This window comes from Nelumbo lutea, chromosome 3 (genome assembly GCF_056320005.1).
Source record: "Nelumbo lutea isolate HS-2025 chromosome 3, American lotus-T2T, whole genome shotgun sequence".
Taxonomy (NCBI): Eukaryota; Viridiplantae; Streptophyta; class Magnoliopsida; order Proteales; family Nelumbonaceae; genus Nelumbo; species Nelumbo lutea.
Window position 1 is genome coordinate 15,014,625 of NC_142686.1, and position 20,338 is coordinate 15,034,962.

Sequence of the window (20,338 nt, forward strand, 5' to 3'; positions counted from 1 at the left end):
TCTCAACATTTATGGACTCATGGGTGCCTCAACTTAAGAGCAACATTCCAACCAAAAGAACTGAGAATCTTATTTCCCTCAACAAGAAAGTTTGTGAGCTAATCACAGATCACCAGACCTGGAATGTTAATCTCCTCAATAGCCTTTTTGAATAAAGAAGTGTCGAAGCAATACTAAGTATCCCTCTCACAAACTTGCAACAACTTTATAGACTTATTTGGATGAACATAAGCAATGGAGAATTTACAGTAAACTCAACTTATCACTCTCTCTAGAAACTCCACTCTAAACACAAATAGGCCCTTTAAGTTGGCCCAAATTTTGGAAAAGCCCATGCTCCCATAGATGCCAAATCTTTATGTAGAAGTTTCTCCATAGTTGTTCAAACCAAGACAGAAACATGGTGTTGTAGGAGAAAAGAATAAAGCAGGTGTACTTTTTGTAAAGAAACTTCTGAAACCCAATAACATCTTTTCCTGCAGTGCCCTCTTTCAAGGGCGGTCTGGATTTAGGCTTAGGTTAGTTTGGTTCTAGAACTCTATTTGAATTATGGCCATGTGGACCTAATCCAGTGGTGGTGGCAACACAATTCCCACTTGGAAAATAAAGTGAAAAAGTATAATTACGTTGCAAAGGTGTGTGCCGTTTTCAGAAGCCTTTGGGATGCAAGAAATGATCAGATTTTTAACAATGTCAACCCAAACCCCCTTCAAATACTAAAAAAGGTTGAAAGCTACTGCAATTACAAAGAACCGGGGCTTAAACTCCTAAATTCATCAGATTCTCAATCAAAATGGGATCTACAACAAATTTTCTCCTCAGACATTCTGATCACCCTAGTTGATGGCTCATGGAATCCATTCACACAAACTGCATATATAAAGGTATGTTTACTCACAAGTTTCATCTTATCATTGCAAAAGGAGGATCATGCTTGGCAAGATCCACAGCAACAATTGAGCTATGGGTAGTGATTAGAGGACTAATAAAGTTTTTTTGTATGGATGTAAATACAATTTTTTTTTTTTTTTTGTTTTCAGATGCTAAAGTAATGATAACGAAGCTAAAAGGAACAGATAATCAGATACCATGGGATTAACAAGCACTTTATGATCATATTTTAGAACTTCTATCTTTTTTTGATAATATTAAAATAATGTATATAAGCATAAATGTGATTCTGCCAGCCGTGATATGGCAAAGAGAGCTCGGCATATGAACTCATTTATAAATAACTATGCCAGCTCGATAAACCTAACTCCCCTTTTTGTGAATTCATGTATAGGGATCCAACCGTCCCCTTAACTTCCTCTTAATGAATCCAGTTTTTATCTTTGCTGAAAAAAACTATAATGTCTCAAGTTGAAAACATTAATTACGACTAAAACCTAGTTTTATATATTAACATTTAAGTATTTTAAGCATTTTAAATATTTAATTAATATTTACAATAATTCGTAGCACTTAATTACTAATAAAATAAAATAGAATAAAAAACAACAAATAATTATTTTATTAAGTAATTATTATTTTGTTAAAATTTATGAATATAAATAATCAAATTACTAAAATATTAAATAAATTTCTGTAAAATATTAATTATTGTAAACAAAATTACGTTCTTCCTTATGATCAGTTTGTATTTTTTGTTCTTACTTTTTTGCCATTCGATTCCGTGTCAACGCTTGAAGAAATCAGCTAACACACGAACGCACCAGCCCTCGGTCCATTATTCCACATTTTCACTTAGCTTGGTATTTTAAGAAAAAAGTAAAAACATATTTATCTTAGTTGCCTCAAAAACCTTGAGTACAACATTCCAGGGTTTTCTTTTTTGATTGACGATTTTGGGCGTATTGGTATCTGTTTATATTTTCTCACTCATTTTCAACAAAGCCTTTTTATTTCGGACCAAAATCTCTGGCTTTCGCCATTCGTAAGTCCGCTTTTCTATAGCTCACAAATACCCAAGGTGGTTTTCATTCTCATAGATTCGTGGAGAAGAGTCGGTTCAAGCTACGGCTTTCAGATTGCTCTGCCGATTTCGTGGCAGATCTATTATTTCTTTTCTATGGGTTTTGGAAACTCCAATACGACTTAGCGTGTGTAATTTCTGTGATCAGAAAACCATTTTAATTGCCTGGTTGTGGGGGAAAGCACTTTCCTTTGTTGTAGAAATCACAGTTTATCGAATTTTTCTTGTCAAGGTCCTCCGATGGACTTTTAGTTGTTTGTCACGCAACATTTAATCCGATTCTCGGGTTCATCTTTTGGAGATTGTGAATATAACATCAATATCTCGTATACTCAACAATTAATCGTGTTATAGGGTTTCTCCTGGGGATTGGGATTCCGGGGCACTTTCATCGACTCGTAGTATTTGGGCAGTAAGTTGAGGGTAAAAGATGAGTACTCCTAAAAGAAGGAACTTCCAGATAGAGGCCTTTAAACATCGGGTGGTGGTGGATCCTAAGTACGCTGAGAAGACATGGAAAATACTAGAGCATGCAATCCACGAGATATATAATCACAATGCCAGCGGGCTCAGTTTCGAAGAGCTTTACAGGTCTTGTTTATATACTTGTGATCCTTGATCTTGTTTTGGATGAATATTACATAATTCAGACTTGTGATTCGCATCTGAGAGTTTACTTCATTATTTTGTCTTCATGATATCTATCTGTTATTACTGCTAATAATTCTAGCTTGTTAGCATAAATTGTTGCATGTATGCTCTTATACTTTTCCTTTAATGAACTTCGTAAAATTTGTTTCAGTGGAATTGAAGGTAGGAGGGTATACGTGCTGTTTAACCCGATCATTTTTTAGCCTTGTAGTTTGCCTCACAAATCATTTTTTACTCTTTCGGGTTGTTATTTTTGCATGGACTTTTAATGGTTTTGGAGGGAAATCTTTATGCACACTTCATTTCCTTCATTCATCTGGTCAGTAATTCATCTTGTTAGAGGTTTCTTTCCTCAACCTTATGTAGTTAGTAGGTGCCACTGCACAATAGTCCCTTCTCTACTTTCATTTGGTTAGTAAGATAACAAAGCATTTATCCTTCGGGCTATGTGGTCGTGGGGGCTATTAAGTTTATTCATGGAATTATAAGTTTTAGATTATTTTTGGAATCAATTTCCTTATTTTTTTAGTGTGGTGTTGTTATTTAGGCTGCATTTGGCAAGAGTTCAAATGCAAATTTGTTCATTACAAATGCACAACAAAACGGTTCAGTACATTTAACCTCTATCTGCTTTGTACTGAACAAATTTGTGTATGCACTGTTGCCAAACACAGCCTTATGGTAAAATTTCTTGAAGGTCATTGACTGAAAGAAACTTAAGAATTTTTGAGAACAAAGGATAGATGGTGGATCTTTTAATTGGTAAATTAAAAGCAAGGTTTATTTATTGGGTTGGTGACTTGGTGCCCAGTGTCCACAATCTTTTCACGGTGAAGTATATTGACTCTGTTTTTGACTAATTTTTATAATCATTGGTTCTTTTATCTGCATATTCCCAGTGTACAGGTCCTTGGTATACATGGGGTTGCTATGCCTTCTCCTTCTGTTTTTTGAATGGATATACTTAATCTTTCTCCAATAATAAAAGAAAATCTAGAAGGTTATGCATATGTGTCGTCTCTTTATTGATTCCTCAAGTCAAAGTGTGGCAGAAATGTTTCCCATCATTGTTCTAGAAAGGATCAAGTTTCACTAGATTTTAATAGACTAGTTGCTCTATTTGGAGTATAGAGATAATGCTAGGACTGTGGACGAGATATTAGGTCTATCACCCGTCACATCACTTAAAATCTTTCAGTTTGTTCATATTAGGCCCAAGTTGAGTGATGGATTTCACCAAATATGATTGATTACAAGATTTTGCCTATGGTCGAAGTAGAAGTTCTGAGTGGGAAAAGTACTTGAAATGGATACAATTCTGTTGCGAACATGATATGATATTTTTAATAGTAACAAGAAAATTTCATTAAATAGGATAAGAGGTTACACTTACAATGCAGTGGTGAAAGGATTTCACTCTATATCAAAACGAAGCAGGACAATTTTTTTTTTTGTGAAGGACATTATAGGATCATCCATACCTGTGAACAAGGTTCAAAGTATTGGTACTTTTTTTTAGGTTTTATTTATTTATTTATTTCGAAACCGGTTCAGAGGGGTTGGTTTAAGGCCCAGCCACCCTCTGAACCAGTGTCTGACCCAATACAACCCCTGGAGGGACGTATCGGGAAGCCATTGTCACGATATGTATCGATACTTTGAACCTTGCCTGCAAAAAGTATATTGGTAGTTTTGAGTTGGCCTCAGTACTGATTACTGAGAAGATGGAATGCGACTAAATTTGCTACGTAAATGCTAACCAGAGTAAAACTTAAAAGTTTTAGGCCATTGTTCGAGGTTCAAAATTTTGATATGATATGCCCCCTATTGGGTGTATTGTATTGCATTGGAAGGTGGCCGATACAGCTTTCTTATGGATTTTCCCTGCAGGGGTTGGTTTAAATGTTAAACAACATCTAAACTCACCCCAAAGCCTATTTTTGAAAAAAGAATGCAAGGTTCAAAGGGATGATAGACCCCTTCTGGCATATCAGGGTGTATTGATACTTTGAACCTTTGTTGAAATGTTGGGTTATCACATGAAAATTGTGACATAAGATCTTGGTTTCACATGGTCACTGACTTTAGGTCTTTTTTTGATCAATAACCATGAATCACTGGCTTTAGGTCTATGGATTCCTGGATCTAATTGTGGATAAAATGGTAAGAAGTAGGCGGCTTGGAGCAAAACTAAGCTAAACTAACTGAACCTTGGTCAAATGGGAAAAATTGGTGAAATTGAAAACAGAAGGTGGGTTGGGAATTAGTAATGTTAAGATGAAGAATTAGGCTTTACTCAACAAATGGTTATGGAGGTTTCCTAAAGAAAATGAGAAGTTATGGGCGGCGCAAGGTTGTGGCGAGTATTCTTGGCATATCAAGCAATGGATAGGATGTTGGATGTCTCCGTAGAGCTACCTTGGCTTCCCCATGGAAGGCCGTCCATGACCTTCTTCCTGCCTTCTTACATCATATCAGGTATGACTTGGCCTTTGGTAAAAAAATCAGGTTTTGGGAGGATGTGTGGATTGGGGATACCCCTTTGGGTATTAAATTCCCTTCTCTTTTTGATATTTCCAGGTTTAAGGGTAGTTCCATTTTTGACTTCCTTACTTAGAATCCCTTATCTGCAAGATTGAATTGGAATTTTGGCTTCATTAGGAACCTTAGAGAATCTGAACTTTCTATGGTGACTGATCTTTTGAGTTTGCTGAATTCAGTTTTCTTGTGTGAATGTGGCTCGGATTCTAGAGTATGGGGTCCTAATTCTGATGGGAAGTTCTCTTGTAAGTCCTTCTTTTGTTCTCTGGTTACCACCTCTTATTTCCCAGTCAAGGAAATTTGGTGTTCTCCCAATCCCCCTAAAATCAGTGCCTCCTGTTGGGAAGTGTTTCATGGAAGCACTAATACATTTGATCTACTTTAATGGAAGAGGCCAAATTGATGTTTGTCCCCCCAACTGGTGTGTTCTTTGTAAGTTGAATGGTGAGACTGTGTTTCATCTTCGTATCTCTTGCCCTTTTATTAGCTTTCTTTGGGATTGGTTTACTTCTCTCTTTGGATGCAGTTGGTCTTCTTTTGATAGGTTGGAGGGTTTGTTTAGCCCTACTAGCATTAGCTGTATAAAAAAGAGGGGTAGGACCGTGTGGAGATGCACTAAAGCTGTGCACTAATTTGGACTGTGTGGGAGGAAAGAAATGCAAGAACATTTGAAGAGAAGGAACATAGCAAGGAAGCCTTGGTTGGAACTATAACATTCAAGATTGAAAATTTCTTCAGAGCTAGGGGTATCATTGCTGCATCCTTAACTACAAGTCAAAGATCTGCTGAGGTTTGGTCTCCCCCAATAAATGGTTGGAAGAAACTGAATTTTGATGGGAGCTGGAGCTGTTTGGGTAGCACAGGCCCCTCAGGTATTGGGGGAGTCATTAGGGATGAAGAGGGGAACATAATTGCTTTATACTCTGGCCCATTGTGGCAAGATCAGAGCTTTTAGGGTTGAGAAGGCAAAAGAACTGAGTATTAGTAAGCTGATTATTGAGGGAGATTCTAAAACTGTGATTAAGTGGCTGGTAAAAAGGGAGAGGGTGGCATGGCATTTGAGGAATGATTTCAGAAAGATTTCAGAAAGTTCAAATGGTTGTCATAGGACATGTTAATCCGAGTGAAATGGGTGGGGACTGCTAATAGCTTAGCAGATAGCCAAGCAAGGGGTACATAGAACACATGTTTTGGACTCAAATGTAGTACTGAACCGGGACAGCTTCTATAGCTGGTTCATTTTGCAACTTCTTGTTGCAATCATGTTTCTCTCATAATGATACTTAATACTTTTGTTTTTTTGGTCAACATTGATCAATATTGATACTTAATACTTCATTGATATAAGTGGTACATTACAACTAAATACAGTGGTGACTCTATGGTGGTCCTTTAGGAACTGTGGCTTGTGTTCTATTCCTTTTACTTAAGCACAAAAAAAGAAAGCAAAATATGATTTGCAAGTTGCAACTGTGGTTTGATTCATGTGATATATTGTTTTGTATTTCTGTTCAGGGTTGATAATGACAAAATGTTAATGCATCCATGACTGAAGTAACTCTATAAAGACTATTTGCCCCCCGCCCCCCAATATGTGGCTCACAACTTTATCTGGACTATTGGATTTATTCTTTGTTTGGAGAACCATTCAGCATCCTTATTACTACTATAAGTATGGGAGTACACAACTTGTAGACTGAACGTGGATATTCTAGACCAAAAACAGCTTCTTTGGATGCGTCTAACCATCAAATAAATGGATTACTTTCCAAGCAATACAGCCCTTGTTTGCTTGGACTTGTAGTTGGTGGGTTCATCCAATTGGATTGATTTTTGTAGCAAAAAAAAAACTTTAGTTTATACATTACAAACTGAACATGTTGGATTACTGAATATGTTCATTTATTTTATGTTACTATTGGTGGTGTCTTAATTGTAGGCTATTGTTATCCAAGAGATGTCTATTGCATGCCCTTTTTTGTTTTTACTTTTCCCCCCTTTTTTCATCTGCATGCCTTTGTATTTGGGGTTTGATTAATCTGATTTGTTCTAGACTTCCTCAGCTTGATGGCCTTGACAGGAGCGCCACTCTCCTTATGACCCACAAATCTTAGACCTTCATCCTTGTTCTGGTTTTGAGGGGTTGGTGTTTTCTTTCTAGGTATAAAATATATGCAAGAGAGAAGAAAAGGGCAGCAGAAAATTTGAAGGCACTTTTCATTCTCTTCATAGTATGTCCCTTTACCCTCTATGTCTTTTCAACTCCATGTAGACGTTGGGAGACGTTATGTAAGGAGTTTCAATTTGTTTCGGGTCCCAGGTAGAGCGTAAGATTTGAAGGTTTCGAGGTTGGAGTTTGAAGATCTGAAGAAATTATAAGGACAATAGGCAGGGGCTTAAACAGTTGCTAGAGTTCAGGCAGCTTCATGTGAAACAATTCAACATGTACCTGAAGGATGAGCTTTCAAGGATGTTGTAGTGAGGAGTGGTTGGAACTGGAAGTTTTTCAGGAGGTGTTGTTTTAAATCCTTTGAGGTGCTGGTGGCTTTGATTGGGTATTGCGTTTCTGATCGGATTCTAGCGTCCTCAGAGTTTGAATAGAGTTGATGTCCAGTTTTGGGGAAGCCTTGGTGGATTCTGTTCATTCTGCAGATTTCTATTCAGTATTCTGCTTGTTTGTATTGGTGTTTTGTTGTTATTATAGTGCTGAGGTCCTTTCTTGTCACCTCCTACTCTGTAACCTTTTTCTTTTAATAAAATTTGTTTTATTTACTCTTTAAAATAATGTAATGGCCATGTTCAGGCAAACAATTCCATGTACTATCCATTGTTTCGGCAGCACATATTGTAGATGAAGGACCATCAAATTGATTATTCTTTGATCAGTCACAATGCTGGTTCTTTGACAAAGAAAGCAAGGAAAAGCTTCTTAAGCTTTTGTTATAAATAGTAGTGGCTGTAAAGAGCCCTGTTCTTTGTGGATAGGTTCTCACTTATAACTTATTGATCGTATTGGTTCTTCAGTTGGGTGACTTGAGACTACTGCCTACTGGTACTGTCAGCAATACAGAACTTTGCAGCTCGTGTTCTTCTTGCCAATACAAGCCTTTTTGAGCCTCACCTTCTCAGTGTTACATCTTTGTTTGTTGCTTCAGCACATAGTTCTGAAATATACTTCTTGAATTCTTCATAGGAGCTGATTTCTTCTGGCAAGTTCCATGAAATCAAGGTTTGATTGACAAGCAAGATAACTGTTCCTCTTTATCTGATTTTCTGCATCCCCTCTTTAAACCATTTGGATTGCTGATTCTTACCTGTTGTTATCTCGTCTTGAGTTAAATGGAAGCTTGATAAAGTATGATAAGATTTCTTCATCAACCCTTTAAACAATGTCGTTAATCTGAGTTTTAAATTACTGGCTTGAAGATCTATACAAGTATGGATTATAACAGCTGTTCACAGTTCACCCATCTGAGTATACGTCTCTTTATATTCCCCATCTGCCTTTTATCTCTGTATTTTCTTGATCAAATCCTTTTTTGTTGCACTCTGGCCATATTGACCAAGTGGCCATCACAAAGCCCCTGATTCATCTTCCATAGTACCTTGCCTCTTCTGCTGCATGTCTGAGATAGCCAAGGTGCTAGCAGAGAAGGTAGAATAGAACTCTCAGCATCACCATCTTCACCCTGAATAACTGCAAGAAAGGCACCATATTTGATGTGTCACTGGTAGGGGTGCATTTTAGGTTGGGTTAGGTTGGAAATTTATTATATTTTTAATGGGCCTGAACCCTAACCTAAGCCCAATGTAGTTGAAATTCTTTAACTTGGCTGGCCCAACTTACAGTCCTAGATACTAGGCACCATTCCAGTAAATGAGATACATCTTCAACTTCTCTCTAGCACAGGGAACAATGGTTTGCATCTGTTATGGAAATTCTGCTAAGGATTGCAGACCATAAGAAAGAATATCACCTTCAGAGGCCATTTTGACTATTATCCAATGATCTAAAGAAAGATTTTGTAGTAAAACTACCGGAGGCTTCCAAAGTGAACCACATGCTGTCTTGGATAGAGGGGCTAATCTGGGACTGCTGCAGCATTTGGAGCAATCTTAAAAAGTCCGTCAATATCAATTGTCAGTTGTTGAGATTTCCTCTCATTTCTGGCATCCACACTAGATTTCCCAATATTTCATATTATTCTCGAAGTACAACATCCTTATTCTGAGCCAGCCTGTAAAGTGATGGGAAAAGTTCACAGTAGCTGATTTTGTAGCTACTGATCGTTTCAAAATGCTGTTTGATCTGCATTCTCTAGTTTGAACTTAATATTATTCCAAAACAGCTGCTTCAACTTAATTATCCCTTTTCAGATGCTTACCCCATAAGATAGGCGTGTATCACCTGTAACTCGATCTTAATTCTCCTCTATATTTGCCTTGAATTACTTCACTCCATTAAGACCCATTTTTCCAAAGCCATCTATCCATTAACTGCCTTATTAACAGATTGTAATGGTCTGATTTCCAAGTCACCTTTTATTTTAGTCAGACTCACTTAATTCCATGCCACTAAATGCATACATGTTTTCTGTCCCATACTTTCCCAGAGGAAATCCCTTTTCATCTTCTCAAGCGTTCGAAGCACCAACTCTGGTACAGTAAACATTGAGAACTAATATAGGGGCAGGTTGTTCAATACACTATTAGTCAAAGTTACCTGTGCTCCTTAGATAAATGTTGCTTCTTCCTCCCTGCCATTTTTTTTGCTAAATCTTTCAACCACCAGATCCCACAGCTCTCTGGGTCTGTATTTGGCTCCTAAATGAACACCAACAAATTTAGAAGGGAGCTCTCTCTCAAGAGTATTAACCAGCTCATTGACCTGTTGCACATGACCAACAGGGAAAAGTTCATCATCTTCAACCCGGAAGTGGCTTCAAAGCATATAGTATACAGCAAGGAAACGTATCTTTGTTTCTAGATCTATAAACTTTGATTGAATCATTGCAAATTGCAAGGTATCTATTTGAGGGCATCTTTCACCAATCTTAAATCCTTAAATCCATCCTCCATCTAGGGCTCTATTGACCAGCCTGCTCAATGCTTGTGCTACTATTATGATTTATGAATAAGAATGAAGGGAGGGGGTTCCCTTGTTGAACCCCCTGCCTCCCTCAAATTAGACTTTGGGTGAATCATTCACCCTAATAGAGAGAGTTTGGGTCTGCTAACCACAACACGATGCTAGTCACATTCACCCAGCCATACATTGGTAACATCTCATGTAGTATATATCGCCAATATTACCAATGTGTGGCTGGATGAATGTGTATAGCAACATGTTGTGGTCAGAAGATCCGGACTCGATATAGAACATTGCTGGTGAGAGACACTAGTAAATCCACCATCCGCACCTTATTCTGAAGCCCATCCTTTGAAGTATGTAATCAACAAATTCCCACTTAACATGGTCATGTGTTTTTTCCATGTCCAATTTAATCAAGACTCGTGGTTTAGGGGTGCAATTTGGGCAGGCCTAACCCGAGCCTGGACTGGTTCAGCCTAGCAATTTTACACAGGCTGGGGCTGGGCCCCAAAACTTCAGGCTTTTTTTATTTTTTGGGTTGGTCCTGGGCCTAGCCCCTAGGTAGCCCAAACCTAGCTTGTACCTTGCCTGACTATACACATTCATAGATACATATAGAAATTTATATTTGCATAAAGGCTTACATACATGCACACGTGTTTAAACCTGGCCCAGCCCGCTTGATTTGCACTCCTATCATGGCTGACCAGACCTTAATATTGAGGCAATGCATTCATTGGCCATCAGGGATCTATCCAGAATTTGCTTGCCATCAATGAAAGGCCCTTGGGATAGTGAAATGATATTATTTAGCACCTTTACAAATACATGGTTGGGCAGCTGCTGTTTCCTCCATGATACTGTCATTAACTTGTACTTCCAAGAGAAATTCTATTTCTTTTCAAGGGATATCATCCATTATGTTCAATGGCATTCTGGAATAGTGGCAAACAAGGTTCAAAGTATTGGTATGTATTGTAGCATATCATATGGTATGTATCAGTTTTCAGGGTCACCAATACACTAAATTCAAGAGCTAGGTGATTTAATTAGTTTTAAATCATAATAAATGATATGAGACCTTGACTGACAAATTACCAATTAAAAAATATAAAAAAAGTGTTCTGTTAGAAAGAAATTCTTGATACACAAATTTTTGTGGATCAAAAGTATTGATACTTTGAACCTTGGTGGCAAAAGAGGGTAAAACTAAATTTTTGCTGCAGGCAAATGCATTCCTAACAGTTTGAAACATTTTTTATCAGTTCTAACATTTAGAATCTTTGCAGAAAGTAATAATTGAAATTCTTGTTTGTGCTATTATAGTTTGTTTCCAACATTGTCTGGTTATGTTCTAATGGTCTTTATCAATCCCTTAAATATCTGCAGTGCGAGATCTAGTTTCAGGGTTCATGATAGTACAATATTCCTTGCAGTGGTATGATGTGGTGGTTTTTGGAAGTTTGAAGTTTGACTTGATCTTATTAGGATTAGAACTTTTATTTATGTCTGAATGGTATATGATGGGTGTTCTTATTACATGAAAGTTTAACAGGTTTGAAGGAGTATAGGTAACAACACATACACATGACTAATAAGTGATAACGGATTGTTCAATTTTCTAGCGATCAGAAAAGGGAATAACCACTTGTATAATTCTTTTGAGACATTAATGGCAATTTTATTAACTTTCAAACACCACTTTGGTAAATATGTAGGCTTGCTCTAGCCAGAATATTGCTTGTATACCTGTTGCATTGCCCTTCTCACTCAAGTCTAATATTCAATAGCATTTAATTTTGCATATTGGGTATAAAAGGTATGACCTGTGCAATAGGTGGATGTAGCCCGTGGACTCTTCCTGTTGCAGAATTAGTCTTACTCTTGCTTTGAAGAACTTTGTGTTCTGATATGGCTTCCTATTATGAATTCAGGAATGCTTACAATATGGTGCTGCACAAATTTGGAGAGAAGCTGTACTCAGGACTTGTGACAACTATGACATCGCATCTAAAAGAAATATCACAATCAATAGAGGCAGCCCAAGGAAGTTTGTTTCTGGAAGAGCTTAATAGAAAATGGGCAGATCATAACAAGGCATTGCAGATGATCCGAGATATATTGATGTACATGGACAGGACTTTTATCCCCAATACACACAAGACCCCTGTTCATGAGCTTGGGCTGAACCTTTGGAGGGACAATATCATCCACTCTAGCAAAATTCAGAATAGACTTCGTGATACACTTCTTGAGCTTGTCCACAGAGAACGGACTGGTGAAGTTATAAATCGAGGGTTGATGAGAAATATAATAAAGATGCTAATGGAATTAGGTTCTTCTGTCTATCAAGAAGATTTTGAGAAGCCATTTCTTGAGGTCTCCTCCAATTTCTACAGTCTTGAGTCTCAGCAGTTTATAGAATGCTGTGATTGTGGCGATTATCTTAAGAAAGCTGAGAGACGTCTAAATGAAGAAATGGAGAGAGTATCACACTATTTGGATGCCAAGAGTGAAGCTAAGATAACTAATGTGGTGGAAAAAGAGATGATTGCAAACCACATGCAGAGATTAGTGCACATGGAGAACTCGGGCCTGGTGAGCATGCTTGTGGATGACAAGTATGATGATTTGAAGAGAATGTACAGCTTGTTTCGCCGCGTTCCTGATGGGCTCTTGACTATAAGAGATGTCATGACTGCGCATATTCGGGAAACCGGCAAACAGTTAGTTACTGACCCAGAGAGATTAAAGGATCCTGTGGACTTTGTCCAGAGGCTCCTAGATGAAAAAGATAAACATGACAAGATTATCAGCTTGGCCTTCAGCAATGACAAGACATTCCAGAATGCTTTGAATTCCTCTTTTGAGTACTTCATTAATTTGAATCCAAGGTCCCCTGAGTTTATTTCCTTGTTTGTAGATGACAAACTCCGTAAAGGCTTGAAGGGTGTGAGTGAGGAGGATGTAGAGATCGTCCTGGACAAGGTGATGATGCTATTCCGTTACTTACAAGAGAAGGATGTTTTTGAGAAATACTACAAGCAACACCTAGCGAAGCGGCTCTTGTCAGGAAAAACTGTATCCGATGATGCTGAGAGAAGTCTGATTGTTAAGCTGAAGACAGAATGTGGATATCAGTTTACTTCCAAATTGGAGGGCATGTTCACAGACATGAAGACATCTCAGGATACAATGCAAGGTTTCTATGCTAGCCAGGCTGCTGCTGACACTGGGGATAGCCCTACACTGGCAGTCCAAGTTCTCACAACAGGGTCTTGGCCAACCCAACCAAGTGCCGCTTGTAACCTGCCAGCTGAGATACTGGGGGTGTGTGAGAAATTCCGAACCTATTATCTCGGAACACACACTGGGAGGAGATTATCATGGCAAACAAATATGGGGACAGCTGATCTCAAAGCGACGTTTGGGAAGGGTCAGAAGCATGAGTTGAATGTTTCTACATACCAGATGTGTATCCTCATGTTGTTCAATAACGCTGATAGGTTGAGCTACAAGGAGATTGAGCAGGCCACTGAAATACCAGCCTCAGATTTGAAGAGGTGCTTGCAGTCCTTGGCATGCGTGAAGGGGAAGAATATCCTTCGGAAGGAGCCCATGAGCAAGGACATTGGTGAAGATGATGCCTTTTTATTCAATGACAAGTTCACAAGCAAGTTCTACAAGGTGAAGATAGGTACTGTAGTTGCACAAAAGGAGTCTGAGCCAGAAAAGCAGGAGACCCGACAGAGGGTGGAGGAAGACAGGAAACCCCAGATTGAGGCTGCAATTGTGAGGATCATGAAATCGAGGCGTGTCTTGGATCACAACAACATTGTTGCTGAGGTCACAAAGCAGTTGCAATCACGGTTTCTGCCCAATCCTGTTGTCATCAAGAAACGGATTGAGTCCCTCATTGAACGGGAGTTCTTGGAAAGGGACAAAACAGACAGGAAATTGTATCGATATCTTGCCTGAAAGCACTACTTGGCTGTTTTCTTTTCTCCTGTCAGGGCTGGGCCTTGCAGGTAGTTGTATTCTCCATTTGGTAAGTGAAAATGTCATTGAATTACTGCAGTCCATGGTGTTCCTTGAATATTTTTCTTATGCCTTCTTGCTCTGCTCTATCTCATTTGTTTTGCATTAAATTCTAGAATTTAATATCCTATCTTGTGAGTCAGGAGTTGCTAGGGGTTGGTTTGATCAACTTGAGTCTCTATATTTGGGGCAACTAGAAAGGTTAATGACAGGAACAATATATTTGAGGAATTCTGGCCATGGGTTGGTCATGCTGTCTTTGAAGCTGGTGGCATAAAAAAACACGCTATCATGCATTGAGCATTGTAGGGCCTGGCATGGTTCTAAGTATTCCATACATCGCACTGTACCATATGCATCGGTTTTCAGGGTCACTGAAATTCTATATGGTGGGATTCAGTGGGTTTCTGCATGTTTAAATGACACATGCGTGTATTTTTATTTCAAAAGGAAGCAAATCTTAAAACTTATTATAACTTAAACATATTTACATCTATGCTAGATTCAGATAGCTGAAATAGTAATTCCTCGTTATATTTACAAGCATTATAAGCTGAAATACGAGCAATAGTATTTTACTCTCTATCTACATCTTGTATGCAAAACTTCTGAAAAACTTTTATATGCCATCATCTTGGTCTGCCAGTTGAAGTTCAGTCCTTGATCTTGGTTGTTGATGAAAACTGTACAAGCTTCCTTGCTTAAGAGAAACCCCTATTTCCTTGCTATTCTTCAAACGAGCTGCTTCCATTCCTCTGATGAGGGTCCACCAACCTCCATCTGTGCTCCTCCCTTGCCTTGCATTGTTCACCTGCTGCTGTGAATGCTTTACAAGATCTATTCATTAGGCTGCGTTTGGAAACGATGCAAATGGAGTGTAAAAGTACACCAATAAAAAGGAAGTAAATTTGCATTCAAGTGGGCCTTTGATAAAAAAAAAAAGCATAATCTTTATTGGAATTCAAGTTTGCATCCATTAAAGTTAAAAGTCTGTTTGGTAAGAAGGGAAATTTGTCAGTGCAAAACTAACCCAATATTGCAATTTATATGAACTGTTTTACACTCTACATATTTGCATTCACGCTTATTTACATTGTTTCCAAAGGCAGACTTAGAACATAGCCATTTGCTGTTGCACCAGCCATAAAGGAACCAACTACAATAATTAGAATTCAGATTGGTTTATTTGCAGATTTGGGCTGTTATTTTGCAATTTCTCTTTTGGTTGGGTTGGGCCTGCTCAGGGATTATATATTTTGTTCTACTCTTACAATTTTCTCTGTACTGTTATTTTTTGGCGTTTTCCAATGGTCTTCGATTTCAGGCATCCCATACGTGTTTTCAAAAGGCGAATTTCTCTACTTTTTTTTTTGTGTGTGTGTTAGTCATTCCAAAAACCTGCAACATTTTGCCTTTATTTTTTCTCATTTGGATAGAAATCGTAATTTGGTTTCTAGCCATTCCTCAACTATTTCATGTATGACTTTATTCCCTACTGTTGTAGCATCTACACCCAGTTGCAAACGCATCCATATGGCTTGAGGTAAATTTCAAGAAAACATTAGATAATTTAGGGGGCGTTCAACAACGCGGTTTTGTTTTTGAAAACAGTAACAACCGGCAAATATGCAAAATGTGTGTATCTATATTTTTATTTGACTAAAATACCTTAGTTTTTTAATTTGGTCCCCAGCTAACTGTAAAGACATAAGTGTAATTTGAATAACCACTTTCTCTTCATTCAAATCCCTCTCTTTAAATCTTATATTTAAGGTATTAACTTTCATTATCATTCATTGAATCCCACTATTAATCAGAATACCCTTATTTTTGAATTTGGTCACTCTCAAATTGTGAGTGCACAAAATGTTATCTGAAATATAACATTTCTTATTGAATTATCTTCCATCAAGTCTTATATTTAGAGTATTAACTCTCATTCTCTCATAGAATCCTATATTTAGACTATATTTTCACCAATAAATTCTATCAATTATACAATACTTTTAATGATATAAAATACAAGTTTTTTTTTTAATTGACCGAAAATGGAGTCATTGTTCCATTCTTGTGGCAATTTAGCAATTTAACCATCCAAGTCAAATGAGTTAATTCATGATGTCATAATCAAATAAAAATTAAAATATAAATAAATGAAAAAAATAAAAAATATAGAAAAATTGGGCGCATTTATAATATTTTATATTAATCATATACTAAAGAAAAATAAGCATGATAAATAATAATTATTCTTATTGGTGTTGGAATGAAATATATTAAGCACAATCCGTGGTGATGAGTCAACAATTCAACATTTTGAGTAAATGTGTCAATCCTTGATATCATAATTAAACAAAAAACTAAAAAAAAAAGATAAAAAACACAAAAACATTATGTAATAATATAAAAATTTGTAAAAGACATTTAGGAGATCACATCAACGCCCCATAACTCGCGCCTCACAAGTGCCTCATATGCACATCTGAACGTGTATTGAGATCATCTCCCATAGTTGTCATCAAGAGATGTTCCCAATACATAGTTGGGATGTGCCGTGGGGTGCTGATGTGAATTCGACATTTATGCACTTATCTAATTTTTTATATTGGCCATAAAAAATAAACTTCTTTTCTTGGTAGTGGGTCAACAATTCAACATTTTGGGTTATATGTGTCAACCCTTGATCTCATAATTAAATAATAAATATTTTAAAAATCATAAAAATACTAAAATATGAAAAATATAGAAACTCTATGGAAAACATTTGGACGCATCTCTAATATTTTATATTAATCATATGAAAAATTAAGCATGATAAACAAAAACTGTTTTTAATTTTTTATTGATGATGAAAATAAAATACAAAATTTAAAACTAGTCGAAAAGTTAAATTGTTCTCCTATTTGGTGGTAGATCAACAATTTAACTTTTCAGGTCAAGTGTGTCAGCCCATGATGTCATAATTAAATAAAAACAAAAAAATAAAAAATATATAAATTATGTAAAAAACATATGGGCATGTCTCTAATATTTTATATTAATTAACCATATTAAAGAAAAATATGTATGGAAAAGAACAATTACTTTTATTGATGATGGAAATAAGGTTCAACTTAGAAAGAGAACAAATACAAATACATACATATAATACAAAGCCTTCTATTTTGTATTTCTAAACTAGTATTTGCATTGTACATATTTGTATTTGTACTCTTTCCAAACTAAGCCTCAAATACAGATTTACATCCAACCAAAAAGTAAGTTATTTTCTTGTTTGATGGTGAGTCAATAATTCAAACTTTTGGGTCAATGTTCCAGATGTCATAATTAAATAAGAAAAAATCAAAAAAGATAAAAACACACAAAAAAGTATTAAAAATACAAAAAATGTAGACAACATTTGAGCACATGTTGAGTATTATATATTCATCATATTAAACAAAAATAAGTGTGACAAATAAGAATAATTTCTATAGACATAGAAATACCCTCATCATAAAAAAATTGCTATGTGCAAAGCACTTAATAAATATTCTTACAACTACCAAATGTTGCTTTTAATCTTTCTGAAGAGTAGGTTGAGGTAGTTTAAGGGACAAGTGTCAAAAAATTTTCTTAGTGCTATGTGTTTGGTAGCTTATGTTTATTCACCAAACCTTTGTACTTGATTTATTTGCAAAATTGAAAAAGGTAATAATGAATTTGTTTATTGACAACTAGGCACCATTAGGCACCACATCAACATAACAATGAATAAACACCTAAAAGTTGGGAAAAGTGTTAAAATGAAGCTTCCCCAGTGGTAGGTGTTCAAATAAATCAAGCCCAGCTTTTGTGAGTCTCTATGTGTACGGATCAACATGATTGGTTAAATGCTGAAGTAATGCCTATGTGGGATCATTTATTGAAAAAAACGCTCACAATTCCAAACATCACCTTAGTGTGCTTACATTTAGTGCCTATTCAATCAGAGTGTAAAGTTATGGCCTTTGTAAGTTTGTATACACTAGTGTTAACTTGTGTCCCAATCACAAGTCAAAATGGGTCAATGGTCCAATCACATGGGTTGGATGAATTTTGACTAAGTCAATGTTTTTTTTTTTATCAAAATGGTAGATTTTACTAAAATTGGATATGGAATCATGACTAGTTGACGACCAAATAGTTCAACCAACCGGGCCAACAATGGGTTGAAAGCATATATATTATTAAATTATGTAAATATTATAATATAATACTTTATCATTTAATATAAAATAAAATGTTTTATATATAAAAGACATAGGCCTAGAATCAAACCCCACCCCACCCAATGTGGGCCTAGATTTATATTTAAGGCTTGGAACCTGAGCCAGACAAAGTCAATGTTTCAGGCTTGTTTCTTTATTCCATGTCATTTTTGAACAAACAATGAGATGCACTTTTCCAATAACCTAAATAATCTCTTCTCCTAAAATTTATCCTAAACTAACTCCCCAACTTTCTCTAGAATTATCTCTAATTCCTATTTATCTTCTAAATTATCTCTAATTCCTATTTATTTTCTAAATTATCTCTAATTCCTATTTATTTTCTAAATTATCTCTAATTCCTATTTATCTCTACAATTATCTCTAATTTAGTAGAGAGTTTCTCTTCTAAATGATCTTTAATTCCTATTTATCCTCTCCCCTAATTTTTATCCATATCTATTTAAAGAAAGTTTGGATTAAAAAATTTAAGAACTATTTAAATATTCTAACAAAATTATATAATAACTTTAAAATATTTATTAAAAACACAAAAAAAAAATTTAAATTTTTACAAAATATATCACAAAATTATGTACTAACAATTTAAGTTATGTTTTTTTCCAGATTATCAGTTTAAATAAATAAAATTCAAATAACAAAAAATAAATATTTTATAAATTATTTAAATATTTATATAAAAATAAATATTTATCATAACTATATTTTAAATAATTAAAATAATGATATTATCTAATAAATAATTTTGTATTTTTTCAAAATATATCATGAAATTATGTACTAACAATTTAAATTATGTTTTTTTTGGGATCATCAATTTAAATATTTTTCAAACATTTAATAATATGTTATAGCTATATATAAATAAAATTCAAATAACAAAAAAATTTAAGTATTTTATAGATTATATAAATATTTAAATTACTAGACATTTATCATAACTAGATTTTAAATAGTTAAAATGATGAAATTATGTAATAAATTAAAACAAATTCTTTAAAGCATAAAATTAATTATAACATAATATTGAAATTAATAATAATTTAATATATTACAAAAATAATAATGAAATTATGTAATAATAGTATAAATTATGATTTTATGGTTAATTAAATTCCATAAATAACTAATATTCTAAAATTTAAATATTTTATAGATTATTTAAGTATTTAAATAAATGGGTATTTTAAATAAAAAATATTTAACAAAACTAGATTTTAAATAGTTAAAATAAAGAAATTATGTGATAAATAAAAAAAATATAAAAATTAGAAAAATAATTATAACATAATATTGATATTAATAATAATTTCATATTTTTTACATAATATTTTAAATAACTAATTTCACTTATATTAAGTAATAATTCGAGAAAATATCTTTCAAAAAATTTAATATTTATTAATAATAATTTTAAACTCTTAGTTTTATTTATTATATAATTATACATACTAAAATTAATATTTATTGTATTTCAATAATTATTTATTGTTTTTGTCATAAGTGTATTTTCAATGGTTATGTATAAATTTATTTTGTTTTGTTATTTAATAGAAAAATTTCAATAATTATTGGAGATTAAACTATTATTAGTGAAAATTTTAAATTTAATTTGTTGTACTTATTGTATTTTTGTTATAAATTATTGATTAATATTTATTAGAGATTAAACTATTATTTGAGATTATACCATTTATTGACTAATTTAATATATTTTTAGTAATTATTTTATTTTTGTAATTATTGTATTTTTTTTCATTATCAACATATTTTCAATAATTGTGTATTTTT

At 34.8% G+C, this 20,338-nt stretch overlaps 1 protein-coding gene across 4 annotated transcripts; it reads left to right on the top strand.

Annotated features, from left to right (window-relative positions):
• Positions 1-1,687: 1,687 nt before the first annotated feature.
• LOC148863120 (cullin-3A-like) lies at positions 1,688-14,336 on the top strand. Of its 4 annotated transcripts, XM_088980333.1 has the most exons (4): positions 1,945-2,566; positions 7,329-7,398; positions 7,488-8,396; positions 12,194-14,336. In XM_088980333.1, the coding sequence occupies exons 3-4, from the start codon at positions 8,386-8,388 to the stop codon at positions 14,235-14,237; spliced, it is 2,055 nt and encodes a 684-aa protein (XP_088836459.1). In that variant the 5' UTR covers positions 1,945-2,566; positions 7,329-7,398; positions 7,488-8,385; the 3' UTR covers positions 14,238-14,336. The 4 variants fall into 4 exon arrangements, with proteins under 4 accessions (XP_088836458.1, XP_088836460.1, XP_088836459.1 ...); XM_088980334.1 differs by lacking the exon at positions 7,329-7,398 and having other exon boundaries at positions 1,862-2,566; positions 8,192-8,396; XM_088980335.1 differs by lacking the exon at positions 7,329-7,398 and having other exon boundaries at positions 2,169-2,566; positions 7,971-8,396.
• Positions 14,337-20,338: the final 6,002 nt, after the last annotated feature.